The sequence below is a fragment of the Cynocephalus volans genome, chromosome 12 (assembly GCF_027409185.1).
Source record: "Cynocephalus volans isolate mCynVol1 chromosome 12, mCynVol1.pri, whole genome shotgun sequence".
Lineage (NCBI taxonomy): Eukaryota > Metazoa > Chordata > Mammalia > Dermoptera > Cynocephalidae > Cynocephalus > Cynocephalus volans.
In genome coordinates, this window is record NC_084471.1 from 66,671,398 (window position 1) to 66,685,998 (window position 14,601).

A 14,601-nucleotide genomic window follows, 5' to 3' on the forward strand; every position below is an offset into this window, starting at 1 on the left:
GTCCTGTTGAGATCGAAATATATTCAGTCTCTTAACATCACTGAGTTCTTAGACTAGTGACCTTGTCAAAAAGTGAAGTTAGATATTAGTTGCTATTTAGCTATCTTATGCCTGTGTTTATAGGTCACTGCATAACTTGCCAGTTGTTTAAATTGTCTATTTAATAATTCATTTTAGAATCTTTCTGGGAAACAATATCTATTTCACCACTCTACAGTTTTCTGTTTTTTGTTTTTTGGTGGCTGGCCTGTGTGAGGTTCTGCACCTTGGTGTTACAAGGCTATGCTCTAACCAACTGAGCTAACCAGCCAGCTCCACTCTACAGTTTCTGTACTCTACCTTCCCTGCCCCATATTTTTTCAAATTATAACTTTTTCCCCCATTTTCAAGACTTCTGGTCCTGCTTTCTCTCTTCTCTTTCTTCTTTCTTTCTTTTTTAATAATTATAGAATGTTTAACGTGTCCAGTGTTTCTTCTTAGTTGTATGTTTTTGTCATTAGGTGAAATTCTGTTTTGGAACTCTTTTAGGAAGAAAGTTTATTCCCTGAATATTTTAAATTAGAAATTAAAGACTTAAACTCCATTATAGAACAGTTGTATTGTAGCTTCCTCATGATAATAACATCTCCAGTTTAGACCTAACTTTTCATTTTCTGTTTGGAATAAGAAACCTACACCAACTGTAAATACACACACACATAATTGCCATTTATAATTATAGTTTATTGGTGTGGTGGTCTAAATTTGCCAGGCTATGTGCAGTAAGTGAAATGGTGCTACAGAAGACATCTCTAGGGACTAAAGACTTTATGTTGGCAGCCAATAACTTTCCTGTGTGTTAATTTTAGACCTGACAGTTGAATTTACGTTTGAGCAATTTTAGCTGATAAATGCATTTTTAAAGCACCTTCCTCTTTTGGGGTTTTAATTTTTACTTTCATTTTTTAAAAATTGCAAATTGTGAATGGAAATGTTTGTGCAGATTGAAGTTGCATGCTACCAGGCACGACAGAATTCATTTTTTTTTTCATACCTTCTCATACATCTGATACTATTAGTTATGAGTTATCCTGGAAAGCAGAAGGATGGACTTGATGACCCCTCAAGGTCCTTTCTACTCTAAACATTCATAAATAGAAACGCAGATCTAGGAATTTACAATTGAAGAATCAGGAAGAAAAATAGACTGTAAAGAAAATGAAATTGAAATGGTTCTGTTGACCTACTGGGAATGGATAAACAAAAAGTAAGAAACATAAATGAGGAGAAATAATAACTCCTTTGAGTTAAAAACAAAACAAAAATCAACAACAGATATTTTGCATTGGTGTCATTTCATGTCTTAAAAATATTTTCTCATAACATTTTCTCCTCAGCATTTCCCCGGTGGACACTTTGTGTTGAAAGAATGTTGGGTTTTTTTTTTCCTGTTAAATCATAGTATTTTGTTCCCCTTCTGTTGTTTGTCCTTTTGCTTAGGAACTCTGTGTGTGTGTGTGTTTTCTGAATAATGTACTGACTGACTATATACAATGAAGCAAAATTCAGTTCAGTTTTGAAAGTAAACATTTAATGAATAGCCGCCACGGAGAGGAAGGATGAGTGATACGATTCAGGAAAGGTTGTATTGAAAAGATAAATTTACTTGCTTTTAAAACTTTGTAGGCAGAAATTTAGGAAAGTTTCCCAATTAAACTACAGGTGAGTTAGTATAGTAGTCTTATGAAGGATATAAGAATACTTAAGCATTTAGAGCAAAACTCATTACAAACTCATGACTTCACTTTGTTAGCCTTTTCTCATCTTTTGATGAATTTGAATTTGAATTCTAAATGTTCTCATACATTTGAAACCAGACTGTGCAAAAACTTTCTCTTTTCTGTTCAATACTGCATTTCTCCTTAATAAATATCAGTTTAGGACAGTCTAATGGAAGCCAAGATTTAGCCTAAAAAGTCACTTTGTTAACTTGTGGCTTAGGCTTCTGTGGTAGTAGTGTTGTTCTGCCATAGTCCCACCTTCTCACAAAACCCAACATTTTCTTTAAGTGGAATTATATACTGTTATCTCCTTATCTGGTAGCCTGCTGCTTTCTTTTTTTTTTTTTTTTTTAAAAAAGATGACCAGTAAGGGGATCTTAACCTGCGACTTGGTGTTGTTAGCACCACGCTCAGCCAGTTAGCGAACCGGCCATCCCTGTATGGGATCCGAACCCAGGGCCTTGGTGTTATCAGCACCACACTCTCCCGAGTGAGCCACGGGCTGGCCTGTGCTGCTTTCTGATATAGCAGACAGGGAAGGTTTATAAGCTAAGCTGGTCAAAATTCATTTGGGTCTTAAAATTTACCATGCAGTAGAAAAAAATTACATTTTTTCAGATTAGAAAATAAGGTACAACCATTTTTTTTTTTTTAAAAGATGACTGGTAAGGCGATCTTAACCCTTGACTTGGTGTTGTCAGCACCACGCTCAGCCAGTGAGCTAACCGGCCATCCCTATATGGGATCCGAACCCGGGGCCTTGGTGTTATCAGCACCGCACTCTCCTGAGTGAGCCACGAGCCGGCCCGAGGTACAACCATTTTTTTGAAATAGGAATATGCCTGCCTGTTTATAAAATCTGGATGACATTGAATATAATATGATCACTGTAAGTGATTTGTGTTGGCACCAAGTTTCTTGCCAGTAATATTCATTTAAGCTCTATCAGACTTGTGTAGCACCTTGTTGGTTTTATTTAACATGGTATTTCTGGTACCAGCATGACTCCTGTAGCACTATTTTATTTAACTTATTTTTTTTTAAGTTTTGATCAAGCAGTAGATTGCTAATATTTTACACATCTATATTTGGGACTGGTGAGAGTCGATTAGTGAGCATTGGAATACCCCCAAATAGATCACTGTGTTGCAAATATGTGGACAGATTTAGAAAATAGATCTTTTTTCTCAAGAACTTTTAAGCATCTCCATGATTGTCATTGCGCAGTATTGCAGCAGTTTCCTGCCCAGAACCAAACTCATACTGGGATTTTAATTTTAAAGTCTGTCAGGTTTGCTGTTATTGTTTGCAGTCCATGAAGATTTAAAATGGATCATTAAAGATCAGTATTTTGAGGGCTGAGCCCGTGGCGCACTCGGTAGCGTGCTGCGCTAGCAGCGCGGCGACGCTCCCGCCGCCGCGGGTTCAGATCCTATATAAGGATGATCGGTGCACTCCCTGGCTGAGCGCCGGTCACCGGAAAAAAAAAAAAAAAAAAAAAAAAAAGATCAGTATTTTGGGTTTGATTGCTATTAGTTTATTGTTTTAGGGATCATACTTTATCTGAAAATGAGCAGAAAAAAATCAAAAGACAATTTTTTGTTTGACATCGTACCAGTTTCCAGGAATTTTTCCACTTCTGAAATGGACATTGAGGCCAAACATAGATAGGTGTAATGTTCTTTAGTTATTTCTAACTTTGCTTCTTGCTGCCACGTTAGCAAGTTGTTGCTTCTTTGTTTTTGCTTTATTAACCTTTCTGGGGATAGCTCAGAATAGTTCCTTGAATCCTCTGAAAGCCTAGACAGCCTTTAAAAAAACTTCTAGTCAAGTAGTTGCCTATATAAAGCTGCTTCCAGACACGTTATAAGCTTTGGCCATGTGTTGCCTAACTTATGATTCAGCCTAATTTTCACTCCCATCTGTTTTCAGTCATTTGCTTCAAAACTATTTGGTCTATTTAAGCTGGCTCCTTTCTTTGAAACCTGTCTCTGTATGTCTGAGCCTGAAATTCAGAAATTAATTTCAACCTTCTGTTTGATTGATCAACCTGGTTTTTTCTACTGTTTAAGAAACAAAGCAGTGGTCTCAGTACCAACCCCTTTACACTTGTAAAATTATTGAGTACTTTGTTTATCTAGGTTATAGTTGTCAACATTTAGCATATTAGAAATTGAAAGAGAAATTTAAGAAATATTTATTAATTTATTTATAAAATAATAAACCCATTACATGTTAACATAAATCACTATACATAGTTTCAAAAAAATTAGAGGGAAGAGCTTCAGATCTCTTTAATTTCTGGCTTAACAGAAAACAGCTGGATTCTTATATCTCCTCCTGCATTCAATCTAGGATATGTTGTTTTGGTTTAAGTATATGAAGAAAACAGAGGTCACATAGATATGTAAAAGGAAAAGGAAAGATTATTTTCAAATAATTATAGATAGTCTTCTGTGATATTACAACAAAATCTGAAAAGTGATAGTTTCTTTAAAATTAGCTGTAGTGTAGAATCTGAAATCATGTCTGTGAACTTTTAATACTATAACATTAAAATGCGTTCACCTATCTTGCTTTTTAAATATATCTTTTACTCATGAATGATTTTAACCCTGATGAACCCTCTGAAAAGGTCTTGGAGGTCTGTAGGGATTCCTGAAGCCCACTTTGAGAAAAATATGACTGTTTTCCATATGGAAGGAATTAGGCTCTTCAGTCTTCTTTGTGCTTCTCAAAGAGTGAGCCACAGACAATTTGCATCAGAATTACCCAGGGTGTTTTTTATTTTAATTTTTTTTATTTAAAAATTTTTTGTTGTTTTTGGCAGCTGGCTGGTATGGGGATTTAAATCTTTTGACCTTGGTGTTATAACACTGCAATTAGCACTTGGATAGTAACATTATGAAAGAACTTGTTAAGGATTAACATATAAATTCTGACATTTATCATAATTGGAATATCTTTTTTTTTTCTGCCCCGGAACATCTTAATTAACTATTTTTTCATTTTTTTAGTAGCTGGCTGGTGAGGGGATCCAAACCCTTGACCTTGGTGTTATCAACACTGCACTCCAACCAAATGAGCTAACCAGCCAGCCCAAACCATGTATTTTGTTTAATGATAGTTAACATATATACCAGGAGTTGGGAAACTAAGGCTAGATAGTAAATATGTTAATCTGTGCAGCCATGAGGTGTCTGTTGTATCTATTCCACTCTGCCATTCTAGCACAAAAGCAGTCATAGACAATATGTAAATGATAAATATGGCTGTGATCTAATAAAACTTTATTTGTGGGCCAGCTGGTTAGCTTACTTGGTTAGAGTGCAGTGTCAAGGGTTCAGATAGCTGTTTAGGGACACTAAAATTTGAATTTCATATAATTTTCACTTGTCATGAAATATTTTTTCGCTTTTTTTTTTTTTTTTTCAACTATATACAAGTGTAAAAGTGATTCTTAGCTTGTGGGCCATATAGAAATAGGTTGTGGGCTGGGTTTGGCATATGAGCTCGTTTGCCAACTCTTGATATATGCTATAACTGGGTTATGAATTTTAAAATAATTATGATAAAATATGATTAATGTTAAAACTATGAACATTACCTAATTGTCTTAGACAAAATGATACTCCAAGAACTTGTAGTCCCTCAAATTCATGTTTCTGGACATTCATTTATATAATCATATAAGAAACACCTGTTGTGTGCTAAATTATTGGAAATACATTATTCAGTTATAAGTAGTTATATAATATGCACGTTGTCATACCAATTTTAGGAGTTATAAAAAGATATGGTATCCATTCTTGTGTCTTGTGTGGAGTGAATGAGAACAGGTAAGTAGAATTTAGACCAACCTCAATCTCTTGACTCCTTTTTTGCCTATTTTTTTGTAACTGTCTACCTTCGTTTTCCAGTCAGTTAGCAAAGTGCTTTATAAAACCCTGATATAAAATAAGCTAATTAGTTTAAGATTATAGTAATATATACTTTCTACATATAATCCTTTTTTTTTATTTTTTGTCTTTTTCGTGACCAGCACTCAGCCAGTGAGTGCACCGGCCATTCCTATATAGGATCCGAACCCGCGGTGGGAGCGTCGCCGAGCTCCCAGCGCCGCACTCTCCCGAGTGCGCCACAGGCTCGGCCCTACATATAATCCTTTTGGTGAAATTTATTTACCTACTAATGGGATAACATATGCTAAATTATTGTTATGCTAAATAATACATACAATGGTAAATTAATCCAGAACTTATGAAATTTCAATTCCTAAATAATCTACTGCCTAATAAAACTTGAGCCTATTTTGTTTTCTGTGTTTCACGTAACCTGCATTATAGTTTCACAGTTTATGTGTTTACTGGAGTCTTTTCAGTTTTCTAGATATAATGCAAATGAGAGCAGCACTGAGTATCCTATGGAGAATAAAATGTTGAGACTGCTGTGGTGAAGATCTTCAGTGTTTGTACTCTTTGCTTAGCAGCAGTCAAAATATCTTAGAGTCTGAAATTTGGTATCCAAAGTTGTGTTTTAAGGACGTGGCTGGCCAGTATGGGGATCTGAACCCTTGACCTTGGTGTTACAACTCCACACTCTAACCAGCTGAGCAACCTGCCAGCCTGATTTTTTTCTTTTTGATATCATAAGGGAATTGGGCCCATAGAGCTCTGTTTGGGTGCCTATCTAAATTTTTTAGCTTGTTTATAACTGAGCCAGAAGGCATTCAGTACCTGCTAAGCGTGGTGTCAGCCCTCTTTATTCCCTTTGTGATCCATGGTTGGGGCGATTTCTGATTGTTTAATATAAGTAATACTTGTTAGGAAGTATTCATGAGATTCTGAAAATAGGTATTTGCAGATAACAAAGGAGGAACTATCTTGAACTGCTTGGTTTACCCTGTGTATCAGTATAAGTTTAAGTTTCCACCATGTCTATTTTCTATATGAAACTTCGTTTATAATCTTAGAAAGTTTTTTGTGATAGTCCTTTTTTAACTTAATTTGTCAATTGATCCTGTTTCTTTGTAGTAGAGAATGAGCAACTTTGTAAGATTTTTAAATATACTGTTTAGTGCTCTAGAATAGTCTGGCAGAAATGGGCCTTTTTTTTTTAACTCAAAGATTTTTTTTCAGTCATGCAGATCAGCTTTCTTTTTTATTATTGGATTACATTATAATTTTTTTGGCTTATTAAAAGCAATCTATGATCATTGTAGAGACTTTGAAAAATACTAAAGGTACAAAGAAAATAAAATCACCTAGGATACCATTATCCAGAGATGATAATCCATTATTAATATTTTGATATTAATTCTGTTAATTACTTATTTCTTTTCTTTTCTTTTCTTTTTTTTTTTTTTTTGCTGGCTGGTGCAGGGATCGAACCCCAGACCTTGGTGGTAGCAGCACCACACTTTAACCAAGGGAACTAACTGGCCAACTCCCTCATCTTTTTATATGCTTATTATTTTGTTTGTTTTTTTATAGATTTGGAATTATGTTGCAGATGCAATTTTATATCCTGCTTTTTTTCATTTAATAAATAGCATTTTCTCATATCATTGAATAGTTTTCAAAATGCAATTTTTAACAACTTAAATATAGTCTATTGTAAGGCAGTACCTTAAGGTATGTTTATCTATTCTTCTTAAATATTTAATTTATGTTCTTTTTTTTATCATAAATATGACTGTGATGAACATTTTAATATATAAATCATCTTTGTTTCTGGTTTTATCCTTAGAATAGAGTCTTGAAACAAGAATGATTTGTTCAAAGAATACAAAATATTTTAAGACATTTAATATAAATATTGTCAATTGCTTTCCAGAAATTTTGTCTAAATAGGTACTCCTGAAAGTATTACATAAAGGTGTCCTTTCTGCTACATACTTGACTGGCATTCTCTTGTAGTTGGACATATATCTTAAAAGCTCTGGCCAAGGATTTGTTTTCAAGGTTCAATTAAGGGATAACTTGAGAAATACTTCCCTCCTCCCTATTTTTAGCACTCTAACCAAAAAGTAGCTCCTTTTATGTTATTGAGTGCTAAGAACTGCATAGAATTGGTTGGGTGTAGGCATATAAAGTGCCTTAGGCACAAAGTAGTTGTAAATATGTATTTAAAATGTCTTAAATATACATAGTCTTATATATATAAATACCCACACTGCAAATGTTTTGCGGACCCATCAACTTTCTGTAAAAATTTCAAGTTAAGTGTAAACTTGTAAATTGACTTTAAATATTTATTAAATGTTAAATCAGTAAATATTTATTAAACATCTACTGTGTTATGAGAGGAAAAGCTTCCTGAAGTTTTAACCTAGATCTCTATATTCTACCCCATTTCCTTTTTAGTCACATATAATGCAATCATGAAACTAAAGTAGCCCAGTTCCAGACACTAACATATCACTGTTTCATTTCTTTAATAGCAATTATCTGCTGTTAATCTAAAATTATTTTGTTTGTTTACTTGCTCATTATTTGTCTCTTCCCTTTAGAATGTAAGTAAGTTCTGTGAGGGCAGAAACCTTGTGTGTCGGGCCGAGCCGGTGGCGCACTTGGTAGAGTGCTGCGCTGGCAGCGCGGCGACGCTCCCGCCGCGGGTTCGGATCCTATATAGGACTGACCGGTGTACTCACTGGCTGAGTGCCGGTCACGAAAAAACGACAAAAAAAAAAAAAAAAAAAAAAAAAAGAAACCTTGTGTGTCTCATTTACTGTTGAATTCCTGGGGCCTAGAGCATACGGTAGGCACTGAATAAAATATTTGGTGAATTAATGAATTTTAAAACTGACTAAATGTGTATAACTGAAAAAGTAAGTTGTGGTTATTAATTTTAAACTTCTTAAAAATCATTATTTCTTTTCTTTTCTGGTTTTTTTTTTTTTTGACTTCTGGCCAGTACCAGGATCCAAACCCTTGCTGCTGTTATCAGCACTACACTCTGACCAAGTGAGCTAACAGACCAGCCTTTTGTTAAGTCTTTTACCAAGAATGTTAAGCCCTCTTTTTTGTGCTCTTGTCTATACTCTGGAGTTGCTAGCAAAGGAATTTGAAAATAGCCATAGATGGTAGGAGGAATATCAAGGGATCTAAATAATATGTGTACTGATCAACCCCTGATAACTGAACTTATAAATTAAGTCATCCTTCTTATCACTTACCTGGCTTCCTTCATGCCAAAGGAGTGAAAGATTCTTTCTTCTAAAGGCCTATTGTCTTTTTCTTCTTATGTCTACTTTGCCTGACACATAATAATTCCTTAGCAGTGTTTTTCAAATGAATGAGAGCTAATCTAAACCCCTTCCAGATTTTTGTGAATCTTTGATATTTATGGTGCATGTGCCCTTCCCATTTTTATTCCTAGCGGTGTCTGCATTTTGTCATTGGGAACCTAACAACAGGCCCCTGGGTGTGTTTGTACATGGCTTCCATTCCTTACTTAGAGTTGGGCCATCTTTATTAACATCAGTTAATTAATAGAGAAATGATCACATCACAACCAGGTTCAGAGAATTGACTTTGTAGCCCCCAGTGATAGATTTCATCCTCATTCTATTAAAAAAAGATAGATAGATAAATCTGCATTTACGGAGAAAATCTATTTCCTTTGTTCTTTTTTTTGGCTAGCTGGTATGGGGATCCAAACCTGTGACCTTGGTGTTACAAGGCTGCGCTCTAACCAATTGAGCTAACCTACTAGCCCCTACCCTAGAATCTGTTTTCTTATCTTGTACATTGACCATTTTAAGATCTACCTTTCATTCTGACAAAACTATTTAACATAGATTTTTTGAAATTATCTCAGTTATTAGAAATTATATTATAAACCTTGGGTTTTCTTCACTTCTCTCCCAGCATTCAGATTACTTTCTCTTTTGAGTAAATATTAATTTTTATCATTTATGCATTCTGCTGACTCTGAGTATATGAGCCTTTTCCTCTGCAGCCTCTAGGACCCCCTTTTTATGCATCTTTGTTTTCTGTTCTACAATACTTGCTGAAAGCATCTCATTTTCGCTTGGCAGTACCTCTTAATGTGTGTATCCCTCTCCTGTCGTTTATTGTTTAGTTCTATAAAATGCTTACATTTCATCTTGAAGAATAGATCAAGGAGACAGACACACTTTGAGTGCCATGCCCCGACACATGGTCTACTTGTCAAGCAGTACAGTTACAAATGAGCTGGGAGTTAAATTCTAGTGAGTGGCAGCATCAGTATTCAAGATTTCACTTTTTGTCACACTGTTTATACTCAGAAATGTGTTGCTTTTTGGTTTTGAGATGGCATCAGTTTGACCTGGTTGATAATCTAGAAGTTTGTTTTAAGTGTCAGGTAGAAAACTAACAATTGATTCAGCAGACTAGGAACGAGGGAGAAATTTTTAAAAAACAAAAACGTTAGCTGGATTTTTTTTTTTTTTTTTATGGGATGTCAGGTCATTCTCATTGTTGTTAAATATTTAAATGGTTTTAAAAAGACAAGTCACTTTAAAGTGAAAAAATTTTAAAGCAGGAGTGATGGAAATTGCAAGGAGCAACAGAGTAAGGGAATGATTTAAGAATAACTGTGGACATTTAAGAAAGAGAGCCTTCTTCCTCCCATTGTGATGTCCCTTGGTGAAATGGTAAAACAAAGGCCAGCAAATTGGGAAGGAAGCAGGAAATCAGTTAGTGACTGTCAGTTGAATATTTAAGAGCAGTGAGAATTCTTACTTCTCTATAGATTTTAATGATGTTTCTGCCCAAGGTTTTTTTGTTTTTGTTGTTGTTTTAAAGAAAGCCATGATTTTTCATCTCTATCTCATAGTAAGGATGCCATTAAATAAAAATTTGAAGCCATATATTGTGATAAGATTTTGCAAAGCCAACTTAAGTTTTAAATTTTATGGTTTGAGGGAAACCATTCAGAATTTATTTAATCACTTCCTATGCCAGTGCAGCCACACTTCTCAGCCAGGATCCTTTCCATCCTCTAAACAGAAAATGAGAATATTTAGCCCCAAATAACAGAACCAAGATAAAGATATGGAATCTTACCTGGTCTCTGTGTTATGTTTACTCTAGCACTTGTAGTTTACTTCCTGGTTGAAATAATACTCATTTCATGACTATATTAGGAAAGCAGGTTATGGAACTAGGAAGTGAAATTATCTTTAGGACAACAGTTATGAATTTTTCCAGAGAGGAATTGTTTTCCAGACATGCTCTGAATTTTCAGCCATAATGGCCTTGGTCTTTGCATTTATTTACTTTTATTTATTTGTATTTATTTTTTGCAGTATTGTAGTTCCAGAAAGTGCTAAAAAAATCATCATGTATTTAAAACAAACAAACCAGAAAACCCCCTTGTCCTGGGGCTGTATGAAGAAGAATGAAGCTCTCATTTCCCAGTACCCAGTCATCAGCTCAAGCTGGCCTCTCCTAGGAACAGAATTTATTGAAGCAATTTATCCTGGCTAAATGTGATATAAATCTGTGTACACGTATGTACATACAGGCTGTCTTCCATTACAACAGTGCTGCAGCATCAGTTTCCTTCATAGTTTAGAGCATGTTCCTATCACACTGAAAGATGACCAAGAAGCCTCTTCTATTTTATGAGGCACCCCACAATTTTAAACACCGATTAGTTGTGGAATTACTGATTAGACAAGCAGAAATACTGGTTTCTAACCCCAGAGTGAGTCCTAAGGGAGTAGGAGAGATGTTTCTTAGCTACCTTCTGAGTTTTAAGCATGGTTTTCTGATTACCAGATTCAGTCTAGTATCTTCACATTTTATTTTATTTTATTTTATTCTACTGACTAAGCTAGCCGGAACATTTATTTTAATGCAGGCCTGAATGAGATTGATCTGACATTTTGGTTTATCTCCAAGATAAAAATATGAAATTTGGTTATATTTCTGAAGTCATTTCCAGGCATGTTCAAATCAAAGTTCCTCTCTCATCTTCCCTTGTTCATATTCTTTTGTAAAGATGTTTGAAAATGCCCTTTAGGAGTTTATTCTGTAAGACTCTTTTTATCTCTCCACCCCATCCCCATTTTTCTCTTTCATCCTTCCAAAATACGGTTTATCTTTTAGGAATATTTTTACTATGATTTGCATTTCTAATTCTTATCCATCTCCACCTCTGTTTTTATTTCTAGTTGAAACATGAGAAATTTCCCCAACACATTTACATTGGAATTATTGTTCTTGACAAAGAATTTTTATCAACATTTCAAGAGTTTAGCTTCAATAATTAAAAAAAAAAAAAAACCAGCATAAACCCTTCAGAGAAATAGAGGGGATGGATGGTGGTGCCTTTTAGTGCCATTTCTTTTATCCCCTGCAGCAGCACACATCTGTTGGCTGCAATAGAGCAGCCCAAGAACTCTGGCCGAAAGCAGCACAAACAGCCGGAACATATTCACCCAGTAAACCCCCAAAGAGTCGACATTTGTTTTATTGCTGCTTTTAAAAACCTAGCCATAAATAGAACCAGAGGGGGGAAGGGCATCAATATTTCTCCATTTGCCACAGACGATTGGTGGGGGGAGAAGGAGCCTCCCAGTGGGGAGAGAAGGTTTTTATTTTTATTTTTTTATTAATGAAAATCATTTCCCGTGTAGCCCAATAGGATGGGTGCTTTGTTTTCTTTGGCAATAATCTGGGATAAACGGCCCTTGCCAACAGTCTCAGAGTTTATACACCAGGGAGCCAGATTATGGCCCTGTAAAATGGAGCACCCCTCCTATAATCCTTTAATTAATTAAATGACAAATTTTGGTCTTCTCTAGTTCAGAAATATGGCTTCCGCATCGAGTGTTCAGTGAATTTATTGACATAGGGAACTGCACTGGTTGTAATTTAGCAGACTGGAGTGTGCTATATACTTTAGCAGAAAGGGAAAATCTAGAAAAGGATTGAGATTCCTTGACTACTTAGGTCTAAATTTTTCTAATTAAAAGTTTCATTTGAGGCACAGTAGATCATATTCCACCTGTCTAATAGGTCTCCCCAAAGTAGCCTGGGTTTACAGCTTTGATAGATGGCATTCTTGGAACACCTGTTTCTAGGCTTGATATTTTTGAAGCCCCCCCCCTTTTTTTTTTGCTCCAGCGTATTTAACATAACTTTTTTTCTCAACTTCCCCCTCCTCAGCTCTGCTCTGCTATATGAAATATGGGAGACGACAGACCGTTTGTGTGCAATGCCCCGGGCTGTGGACAGGTACGTTTACAATATACTTTATTGTGAATGTCTCGTTGTGAATCAAAGTGGCTGTTTTATCACTAAGGCAAAGAGTTTAAAGCTGGTATTTTACGTGATCACTGGAGGTAATCAGATCAGAGGATTTGCAGTGTGTAAATCCAAGTTATGAGGAAGTGTAGGCACTCTACCATAATGAAATCTGCCTTGCTCTCTTCCATATTGTTATTCTACTGGTGTTTGTTTTCCAGCACACAGTGTTGAAGAATATGTGTTGCTCTCTCCTCCTTTCTAAAGCTATTCATCTAAATACAGAGCAAGTTTAGAAATATCTTCTCCTCAACCTCCATGGATATAAAAGTCTGCCTAACATCTTTAAAGAGGCAGATGAGAATGTACCCATTCATGGCGAACTCCAATTTGCCAGAGTCTATTAGGATTTTTTAAATAAGAAAAAAAAATGTTTCTTTTGACCATTCATCCAGAAAATTATTGTTAGTACCTAAGGCACGTATTTATCTGGGATAGACAAATACAACATAGAACTTGAAGGGCTAGCTGGTTAGTTTAGTTGGTTAGAGTACAGCCTTATAATACCAAGGTCATGGGTTTTGATCCCCATACTGGCCAGCCACAAAAGAAAAAACCCAAAAAACATAGACCTTGAGACCTCACAACATTATATAAACATTTTCCCTGTCTGATGCTATGAAATGCATTGTTTTGTGTGTCAGCTGCCACATAATTATTTGTATATGTGTACATTATATGTCAGATATTTTTCTTCGCATGCTTTTTAAAATAAATTTTGTTGAAATTGCCTTTTTTTTGTTTCCCATTTTGCACCTTCTTTATTCTTCTTCCTAGACCCTTACCTATTGCCATGTTTCACAAGGGTGAAGAAAGGAATACAAAGAAAGTTTTACCTGCCTTCATTAATTCATTTTATAGAACCTGAAGGGTTGAGTTTCTATTTAGTTAGGAATATGTCATGTGACTGTCCAGTGACACTTACTGGTGGTATATGAGATTGCAAGCTAGTTCTATTAAACATTGTAAATACTTAGACAAAAAGAAGAGCTAAATTCCAGAGATTCCTAAGAATTGGAATTTGAGAGGTAGATGAGATGGGGGAGGTAACAAGGAATGAACAGAAGGAAGATTCCAAATTCCAGTAAATACTGAAAATTTCCAACAAAACCATTCCATTCTGCAATATTCAGCATCCTGGAGTGTATTTCCTTCCTTATCAAAGTCTTCAGCTCTGTTGTTGGACTGTGTGTTTCCCCATGTGCTTTACACACACACACACACACACACACACACACACACACACACACACACACACACACACACACACACACACACACACACACACACATTTTTTTTTTAAACAATATAAGCCAGTTGTGAAAATAGGGTAGATTTGTTTCACGTTTCAGACAGCTTTATTAAAATATATATCTAAAAATGATCCTTCCAAATTTTTGTGTATAAATTTAATAGCACTATTTACTGTGACTCCCACAACTGATACCTGGTACCCTTCTCACCTTTTCAGTTCTGTCCTTTACTCAAAAAATCTGCATTTTTGGTGAAAAGGTTTATTTTTCTCATACCATTATTTTTCT

The 14,601-nt window shown here is 35.3% G+C and overlaps 1 protein-coding gene across 3 annotated transcripts in view; it reads left to right on the forward strand.

Annotated features, from left to right (window-relative positions):
* LOC134391556 (cyclic AMP-dependent transcription factor ATF-7) overlaps window positions 1-14,601 on the forward strand; it is an 82,346-nt gene that overhangs the window by 4,304 nt on the left and 63,441 nt on the right. For all 3 annotated transcript variants that reach the window (XM_063115537.1, XM_063115540.1, XM_063115539.1), the window contains exon 2: window positions 12,923-12,991. In XM_063115537.1, the coding sequence (XP_062971607.1) occupies window positions 12,944-12,991 (48 nt within the window). In that variant the 5' untranslated portion in view covers window positions 12,923-12,943. The remainder of the gene's footprint in view (window positions 1-12,922; window positions 12,992-14,601) is intronic.